The sequence below is a fragment of the Lycorma delicatula genome, chromosome 4 (assembly GCF_047948215.1).
Source record: "Lycorma delicatula isolate Av1 chromosome 4, ASM4794821v1, whole genome shotgun sequence".
Classification (NCBI taxonomy): domain Eukaryota; kingdom Metazoa; phylum Arthropoda; class Insecta; order Hemiptera; family Fulgoridae; genus Lycorma; species Lycorma delicatula.
In genome coordinates this window covers 49,213,095-49,223,558 of record NC_134458.1, presented here as the reverse complement: position 1 = coordinate 49,223,558, position 10,464 = coordinate 49,213,095, and the positions used below count along the sequence as shown (strand labels likewise).

General features: G+C 26.2%; 1 protein-coding gene across 1 annotated transcript; it reads right to left on the bottom strand.

Annotated features, from left to right (window-relative positions):
* Positions 1 to 1,457: 1,457 nt before the first annotated feature.
* Positions 1,458 to 9,942, bottom strand: LOC142323368 (small integral membrane protein 15-like). Its single transcript, XM_075362900.1, has 4 exons — positions 9,510 to 9,942; positions 8,131 to 8,399; positions 4,927 to 5,013; positions 1,458 to 3,993 (listed from the first exon to the last, which is right to left on the bottom strand). The coding sequence occupies exons 2-3, from the start codon at positions 8,390 to 8,392 to the stop codon at positions 5,006 to 5,008; spliced, it is 270 nt and encodes an 89-aa protein (XP_075219015.1). The 5' UTR covers positions 8,393 to 8,399; positions 9,510 to 9,942; the 3' UTR covers positions 1,458 to 3,993; positions 4,927 to 5,005.
* Between the last annotated feature and the right edge of the window lie 522 nt (positions 9,943 to 10,464).

Below are 10,464 nucleotides of genomic sequence, written 5' to 3'. Positions count from 1 at the left end.
TACTATTAATTTTGTGAATGAGTTTCTTTATTATATTAAAAATGGTCTTTAGCTAATACCTGTTGCACTACTTGATTTCCAAGCAATGTGTCTGACTGCAGTTTCAGGTTTAACTTGTTTTAAGGTTATATATATGTTGCTGATTATTTTTTTTCAGAGCTACTAAAGGGTTTTCCTGGTTTATGTTTCATGACAATATCACTCATTCTTAAAACCAAATTGGCATAAAACACACAGAGTAAATTAAAATTAATGAAAATAACACTGAATAAAACTGTAATAAAAATGAACTATAAAATTGTATCATACCACGTACAGCAACAGCGATAACATACATTGAAATACTTTTTTACTGAACTGAATAAAGTTGTAAAGCATTACAAATGATGTTATTGTTATTAAACATCAATAACAGACTTAACAAAATTTTTAATTGCTTATCATTGGTATGCCAAGGCTTCAGACAAGTGATAGATTACCGTGCATTATTATATGGATACAGTAATAATTGCCCTTGCATGTGGGAGTGACAGAATAACAGCCTAAACTACTAAGATATTATCTATACATGTTGAATTCATATTAATATCTGCTGCACGGTTTGTTTTTTATTCCGATGAAGCAGGTATTTCATCTTACCAGATATATATTAACAGCCAAAATAACAGTGTGAAGAATCATCACATTTTTTATTAAAAACATTTGTAATCTCTGAAAATTGGTATTTGGTATGGTACTTTCTCAATTAAGGATTGTGACCCTTTTTCACAAATATTAAAAACTGAACATTATAAGGAAATTATTACAAACTTTGAAACTACGTTAAAAACTAATAACCAAGAATGGTAGTTATAGCAAGATGGTGCAAAATGCTGTACAGCAATTCAACTACTGCATAAATTTGTCAGTGGTCGTGCAATTTATTGTTTGCTGTTGCCTCCACGTTCCCCTGATCTATCACAACCCAAATTTTTAACTGTGGAGTCGTTTAAAAGACTATATTTTCAAAAACAACCCGGTCATTGGATGAGTTGAAAAAACATGGAAGAATGCATCTTTAATATTATTGTTTTTTTATGAATTTAACCATCAGAGATGATTAAAAATCAATTTTCCACATGTTAAAACACAAGGGAAAACTTTCAGTATGAGGAAACTCCTGCTAGCATGAACATATTAAAACATGAAGAAACAAGTTCGCAATTTCATATCTATATCAAAGATTGAGGGGGATATTTTCATTTTCAATACATGCCACGAGATATAAGAAATATTAATTAAATTTGAAAAAGTTGTCTATTTAGTTATTGAAGTGATTTAAACAAGGATAAGACTTAATGAAATCTATTACATTCATGCTCTAAAATTCTAAAGAAAATTAAGGATAACAGCATAAATTAAAAAAATAATAAAAGAAACAATAAAATATAAAGAAAGCATTAAATTATTACTGACAATTTTATTTATATTGATGTATGATTTAAATCACAAAACTGTTAATTAATTAAAATATTTTTAAGGCTAACAAACTTTGTTATCAATCAGTTGAAAAACATTTGAAATAAAATTATTATAAAAGTTTCTTTAATAATTGCAAAATAAACACCATACTTAAAAAAAAAAAATTTCAGCCATATAAGTGCATGAAAAAGTAATGTACATTTAAACAGGTTAGAAATCAGTAAAAAAAAAATTACATATTATTACATTTCTAACATCTAGTTAATTGTATTTTAACTGTATCAGTAAATTATTAATTTGTTACAAATTATATGCATACATAGATTTATATAAATATAATAACAATAATATAGCAGAATAAAATACACAAAATTATCTCAATTTATTGGACACAAAATAAATTTATTATTTAAACCAACATATTAAAAAAAAATAATAATAAAACAAAAAAAAATACAAGCATTACATTCAAAATAAAAGATTATTTATGGCAGTAATTGTAAATTGGCTTCAAGATAAGGGTTCTTGGCCAAAAATATGAACAGATTTTTTATTTCATTTTAACCAGGCCACTTTTAAGGAGTTACATGATGGTGTAGATGTAAAATAGCAGGAAAAGTTTCCAAAAAACCATAGCGATTGATTATACAATGTAAAAAACAAAAAAAAAAAACACAAAACTCAAACATAAAAATCAGCTGTGTTCTATAAGACATTCAACTAAAAATTGAATAAATACCATATTTATAACCATATAAGCAAGCCTCCTGATTTTTATTTTTGTATAAAATAAAATTTTACTACATTTAATAAATTCAAATGAGCTGTTTAATTTAAAAAAAAGATTTCTTTAACTTTAAGAAAAGCAACTCTTTGTCTACTACCGAGGTCTAATTACTCAGATAAGTTCTTGAATTTTAATATTTAATCACTATCCAATACAAAAATGATCAATTTCAATTAAACAGAATTGTAAAACTGAAAGACACCAATATATTTTGTTACGTCAAATAACATAACTGTTTATGAAAAGAGAATTTCAAGTGCAGTAGTGAAGACAACAGGAACCAAAAAAAGTTTTTGTACCGAGATGCCAACAATTATAGCTGAGAGTAATAAGCTTTATTGCACATTAAAGCAAAAAACTTACCAAAAGGCAAGTCCCCCCTAAATAATTATTCTTTGTATGAAGTGGGAGAAAGGGGATATAGTAAAGTCTGGATAAAAGACTGTGCTAGAAATACAGTGGGTCAATATCCAAGATTCTTATTAAGATGAAGACTATCTCTTAAACAATTTTCAAACTTACATGGGCAACGACTACATGGCCTATGAAGGTAAAGTCATAAGAAATAAAATTTTACATTGCAATTATTTCTCAAAGCTACCATAAATTTTTCAACGACTTAATATTTTAAATTTTAGAAACTACTTCAGAAAATTTGATTCAGAGTAAACAGTAACAGAAATTATTTTTTTAAAAATGCACAGACCATAACATTAAATGATTCAGAAATGGCTTTACTGAAATGAGAAGTTTACTTCTTCCTAAACTATTACAAAAAATTAAAAGATAAAGGATTCTGAATGAAATGAATAGATCAGAGATCTTGTTATGGGAAGATAATGAAATTAAGAGTGAAAGTTAAGCAAACACTAATGTAAGCGACAAATAAAATTACAGTGACATTAGTAATAACATAATGGTAATTTTTCTTTTAATTATTTTTAAATTAAAAAAAACTAGATACACAAATTGATCTCTAATAATTTTGTTTCATTTTTGGTATTTCAGAATTATTGCAAATAATAATAATAATAATAATAATAAAAGTTAAAAATGGCCATCAGAACCTGTTTTTATAAAGCGATTTTACTAGTAACATATTATAAATACCATTAAATCAACAACTTAATAATAATCTGTAATAAATATGAACAGGTTAGAATCTGATTACAAAAAATGTTTGTGTTCTATTATTTACAAATGTAAAAATATACACTCATTGAGATAATCATGCAGTAGACACTCACTAAACTTTTTGACGTGAAGTCAGACTTATATGTGAATAAATATGGTACATCAAGCTATCATGCAGTCAGTTAAAATAATTCTTAAAAACAATAAACTAACCAGAAATAAAAGTTACATTTAAAAACTGTTTACATAAAACTTTGCAAGTTAGAAATCTACAGTTACGTATGGTGAAACAGATACATATGGAATGATGTACAATCATTCTTTTTTTTTTTAATTCTAATTGAATAAACTTTTATCTTTATAAATAACTAACAAAAAAAAAAAGAGAAAAAAAAATATATATATAAATTTGAATTCACTTTGGTGCTAAAAGTACTAAGTAATGTTACTTGAACTAGAAACATTAGTATATTATGTTAATTGCAAAATCAAAATCACACATAACACTTGATTAATTTATTTCAGTTAATCAACTGACTCATACTGAATGGTCTTGGAATGGCACAACACTCATTAATTTATAAAACTTCATCAAAGAACCAAACGTGTATCTGAAATCATAAAAAATTTACAAATGAACGAATATGTATTATACAAAAGTAAAATCATAAAATAAAAGATATAATGATTAGAGACATTAACTTTTAATACTACATTTTCTATGGATGAGATTCTGTATTTTTTCTAAAATTCAGATTTTTATTAAAATAGTATATAAGTTTGAAAATAACAAAATTAATATAAAAATGTGGAAGAAACTTTTGAAACAATCTCACAATTCCTTCATTAACTTCGATGTACCACTCAGCTGTTCATCAGCTTTCTGTTTATTAGTGAACCCCGTTTTAGAATAGTAAAGAAACTCGGTATCTAATGAAAGAATACATGTAACTGAATTGGAAGGATGTATGAAAACTTAAAATACTGAAATGTTTTAAGTAAGTATTTATATTTATTTTCTATACAGAACATTTTGGTTAAGAAATGTGAATTTATATCCAGTTTTTAATAAGTTGACAGACCTTTTCTTTTTTTAATTAATACAGATGCTTAAATGAATTCATTTTGAGTCTGTAGTTGAACCTATAATATGTCTATCAACAAGGAACTTATTGCATAAATATTTTATCTTATATAGACTTACTCAGCTTTCAAGCTAAAATTTCCATTAAAAATAGTCATAGAAGTGTCAGGAAAAAGTGGACGGTTACAAATAACCTTTATACAGTCTCCTTCCATTATATGTAACAGCTAAATTTTGCTAAACATTCACAACTGCTTCAAATATTTTTCATAAATTTATCATTTCTGCTATTCATAAGAGCTTTCTTTAGCTGTTAATGGTATAGTTGAATGTAGAACAAATTACAATGTTATAAAAAAAAAACACAATTAAAGAAAAGAAAAATAACTGAAAGGACTGAGGGTGATGAACTTACTGTTTAATGCACCTCAGTAAACAATTTACTTATGCAATAACTTACCTTGGCGTAAAAAAAAAAAATCAGAGCTGATCAGATCACATCCCATAATTAGAGATCATAAGACTATAAACATTCTCATTCAGCCAACTGAAAAATAAGACATAAAATTACAAGAAGTTTGATAAATTGTCTAGCAATAAAAATTATTTTATGTATAACAATTTTGTTGATGTATTTTTCCTTTTATTTTCTATTTGCTGCCATGCACTGTAAAGTCTACATTTCATCTAACACTTTGATGCAATTGGGAGCCATATATTGTATCTTAATAAAGAAAAGAAAATTATTTAGACTCCATTAGTCCCATAGTACCTAAAAGGTTTGAATTTTTAAAAGTGGATAACAAAACTTAAAAATTATTATTTCTTAAGTGCTTGGTTCTCCAAAGGGTTGAGGTTGTGAAAATTGCTCATATGCTGTGAGATGTACATATATTCCTTTTTTGACATCAATCTGGTAGCTGAGAAACAATACTACTGCTGGCTGTCACTTTTTAAGTACATTTTACTTCAATTTGTAATTTCATCAAACCAGTCCTGAATTTGGAAAGAGAGTAGAGGCAGGTCAAAGACAACTATGGATAAATACCCAACCCCATCTCTAAAAGGGTAAAATTGTTTATTATTTTTATTAAAATTTCTTTAACCACGTTCAGTAGAGATAATTTAGTAGAAATGATATTTCAGACAAAACAGAACATTTTTTTTCCTTGTTAAAAATATACCACCTTAATGCAGTTAGTTGACTGTAAATAAGATTTTTCACAAATCAAAATGTACTAGTAAATTAACATGTGAATTCTCAAATGATTATTAACGCACTATTCTGCTCTTTAATTTATTTATCGAAAAAGTATATTATTTAACTTAATAAAAATATTATAGCAAATACTTAAAACATAAACAGAAATCTTAGAATGCAATAAGTTCTGATAAGGTATAGACATTAAAACTTTTGAACTGCTGTCAATATCCATAAATCAGAAAACTGCTGCACATAAAAATATTTCTGTACCCCTTTATGACGCCAGCCATTGTATTGAAAAATGGTCCAGAGCCAATGCTTTTGACAGTCTTTATGATATAAAAATTTGTAAATTATTGCTCACCATTTACATAATCACATTGCTCAAAGCATGTTTTTGATATGACCCTTGATTCTGTTTCAGTTTAGATCTATGGAATGTTTTGACATATACAAAATGATAAATGGCGATATTAAAAGGAGTTTAGGAACTAAACAGAATTAAAAATGTCTTGCATTATTCTTATACATGAACTGGGATAAAAAAATAATAAAATGCTGAAATTATTGTAATTAATATTTTTCAGTCCATAATTCCTATTTCCTTTATTGAATTAATTATCTTTATATAATTGCGTCATGAGTCAATAATCAATCTTAAATAATTAATGTGATCTATAAGCACTTTTCATTTTTGTTAAACATGATTCAACTGGGGCAAATGTGTCAGACTGAGAACAATGAACATTGAAAGACTATATACTCTTATTTCTTCAAACTTTTATAATCTCTTAACAACACACATAAAAATAATCCCATTAAAATCATTTTTGGCGCATTTTAGAACACGTCCAAGGTAATTTTTTTTATAATAATAAATATATTTAAAACAGAAATGGAAACTATCTTTTTTATTTATTACTCTTTATTTATTCATTTAATTAGCATTTTGTGATACTCCTTTGATCAAAGTTTTTACCAGTTTTCCTTGATCCTTTCCAAGAAAGTGATAGAATAGTTCCTTTTTTAATCACAAAGTAGCACAACTACCCCATTACTGATGTAGTCTATACAGTATATTAGCAAAATTATGTACTCGTCTAATTAAAATATTTATTTATTCAGTTAGAGAATGATATTAACAAATTTCATAATTAATCAGTTGTTTTGAAACATCACCATTATATATACAGTATTATTTTTGTCATGGTTAAAACAAAATATTTTTAACACGTTTCTTTTTATATTTTAAATAAAACTAACGATTTAGTGAAAAACAAGAGCTACCTTGATAATGTATTAATTTGTTACTGTCTTTATTTGTTTTTATAATTAGAATATGTAAACTTTATATAAAATAACTCATTTTAACACACTGACAGTGTGTTGAATGCAGAATCAAACATTTTCCTTTGGCAGAACACTTTTTTATTTCAAAACATACATTTTTTCTTTTTATTAATTAGTAATGATATTAACCACAAGCAACAAAAAAATTAACTAAGTTTTAATATAGCTACCTTGTTTAATAATTTCTATAAAGATTACCTATTAAAGAATCATTGCAGACATTTTTCTCTAACTTTCATTGCACATATAAGTAATTGAAATAAGACCTTTTTTCTAATAAAAAATCGGTCATTATTTTTATTAAATAAAAATAATATTCATCATATAATTACTACTTACAAATGAAAAAAAATTAACTTTTAAACTACAAGCTGATCAGTAAAATGATAGAAAACATATTCCATGTTTATAATAAAAACATATACACTTCAGTACAGGCTACAAACCACAAAACTTCATAATCAATAAATTCAAAAATAAAATTTTAAATGAAAATTTAAATAGCGTATATAAAATTTTACATACATTGCAACAAAATACTATATATTGGTAAAACAAACATATCTTTTAATCCCAAATAAAAAGAACATTTCAGAGCTTTAAAAAAAAGTTAGCATACATACCTCCGAAGAGGAAGAACACTTAAAAAATAATAATAAGCACACAGTGACAAACCATGGAAATAATTAACTACACTAGAAGTTTATAACTAAAAAGTGTATTAAAAGACAACAAAACTAAAAATAAATTAATAACTGGAGAGAATTAGGTCATCCCTTTTACATTACTAACACAGATTACATATTAAAACTCCCTCCCCTATTCTGACTAACTGGTCCTCAAAAGTGCTCCAGCATTAAATATGGTATATTAAAAAAATTTAGTTCATTATTTTTGGTTTTTATGGCCAGCATTATTAATAAATTAATCATAAAGAGAGGTCCAACAATGTTTAAAACATATATGTTTTATTTACAGGCGTACAATCTAATTCTTTCTAAACTAGAATTATAGCGCTTACAATATTTTATCTTCATGATAATAACATTTTTCTAGGGTCATATAAAGAAAACAAACAGTGAAAAGTAATTTCAAAAATTTAGCACTCACCTTTTGTTTTTCGTGTTTTAACTGTATTACTTTCCTTTTTAAGTTTTTTCTTTTTATCTTTCTTTTGATGTTCTAATGCTTTTGCTAATTTCCAAGACAAGAGAAGAGAAATAATAAAAAATGGTGAAAGAATCAGCAAAATATTATAAATAAAATTCCATGGATTTTGACCAGCCCATAAGATGAAGGAATTGAACCATCCTTCCCATGTTCCAGGATCAATGTTCAATTCCTTAGTAGGATGTCTGATCACATCATCCATATTTAACCTGAAAAATATTTTTACCACACCTAATTACATACATTAAAAACCAACGTAAAATAATCATATGTTAATTTTAGTTTACTTAAAACAATGCATTAAAATAAATTTCATGTCATTGATGATTTTAGCTGTAGTAAAATGGCCGACTTGAATAGTTGAAAGATTTTGAAGAAATAATTCACATAGAGCAGCTCAGTACAGAACAATAATAAATAATAAATTTTAGCTGTTAGTTCAAGCAACAGTTATTAACAGTGTAATTCTCCTAAACTAAGCTTGGCATTAAAACTTAAATACTTTGATAGATATAAAACCTAATTGAATTAATAGTTACATTTATTGTTTTTTACTCAATTAATCAAACACTATCATAAATGGATTTATAATAATAATAATACTAACACCAAGTATACTTATAAGTATAACAAATTAATTTTCTTAACTGTACAATCATATACACAGATCATAAAATGAATACAGCTTCAGTTCTACAAATCTTGGAAGCAAACAAATGAAACTTCTCCGATACAATAAAACCAGCAGTTCCATATTATGATACAGTTTTCACTAAAACAAAAATAACTATTAGAAGAGTATGGCAAGAATGATATCATTCAATGGAAAATGTTTTTTCACTGAAAGCCGACTTGAATAGTAGAAAGATTTTGAAGAAATAATTCACATAGAGCAGCTCAGTACAGAACAATAATAAATAATAAAACCAGTTAAATGATTTCTGCCTAACAAACACAAGAGTTTAAAAATGTAACAATAGGTATATTGCATGAATACTAAATATAGCCTGTGAAAAAGGTAAAAGTAAATTAATCCATAAAACTTAAAAAACTCCAAAAATTTCCAATGGAGTGTAATCCTTTACAACACTTTTTATGCAAATTAATAAAGCCTATCGACCAAAATGAATTAAAACGACTCGGTAATAATACAACCTAACTTACCTAATAAGAAGATACTGAATTTTAATTAAAATAAAGCTTTACGTAATAAAAACAAAAATACTTAAAAAACTTTCAAATAATAAAATATTTTACTAATTAAATAACTATTCGCAGATTGCTACGCGAATTTTTACCAGTTTAAGTTGAATACTTACTTTAATAAAAGCTAACCTAAAAGTATTTACATTCCATGAAATGAAAGTATAAATAAATTCACAATGAAAACTTTACATATTAACTATAAGTAGTTAAAGAATAATTAATATGTCCACTGTATAGTAACTTTTTTTATTCAGTACAACCACCAACCACCATTTAAAAACAATTACAAATCTTCACGCCTTAGTAATAAATTCTACCTTAACGTACGTATGCTCGTACATTGCGCATGATCATTATATATTAAGCTGTATTTAAGTTAGGAACGACGCTAATAAAGTACGTACAACAACAATAATTCAGGACGTTTCCAAAGGGGGAAAAAACCAACAAGGCTATGTTTAAGAAAATATAACTTTTGTTATTGATGACTTCTTTCAATTTCGAAGAAATTGTTGTTCCGCAGAATCTTTTTGAAAATAATTGTATACTTCCTTGTGAAGTTGAAGGGGAACACTGATTTTATTGCACTCGTCTTAAGTGGTCAAATAATCCATTTTCTCCACAGTAAAGAAATAATATTGATGTTGATTGATTTTTTGTTAATTAATACGTTCATTTTGTCAATTTTATTATTATTTTTTATTTATTTATTTTTTTTGTAATTTCACATAGAAATTTTTTGTAATTTCATGTATGTATCTTGGATTTTATGTGATGTGTGTAAACTTTGAATGTTGAGTTTAACATCATTGTTGAATGTTCGTTCCGTTTGAACGAGGTGGTTTGCAAAGGTTGATTATGTTGTTTATACTGCTTGTAGTCATTTGCATTAGTTTGTTACATATGGTTTAATTCGGATCCAATTTGTCTGATGCAGTATATTAGCAGCAGTGGCGGCACACAACTAAAATTGATGAGGGTGCTGCTCCAGAAAATTTTTTCTGGGCCTTTTGAAGGCCATGGTTAAAGTTCTCTGCAAAATAGAAGAACCGAAAACAATTAATAGAA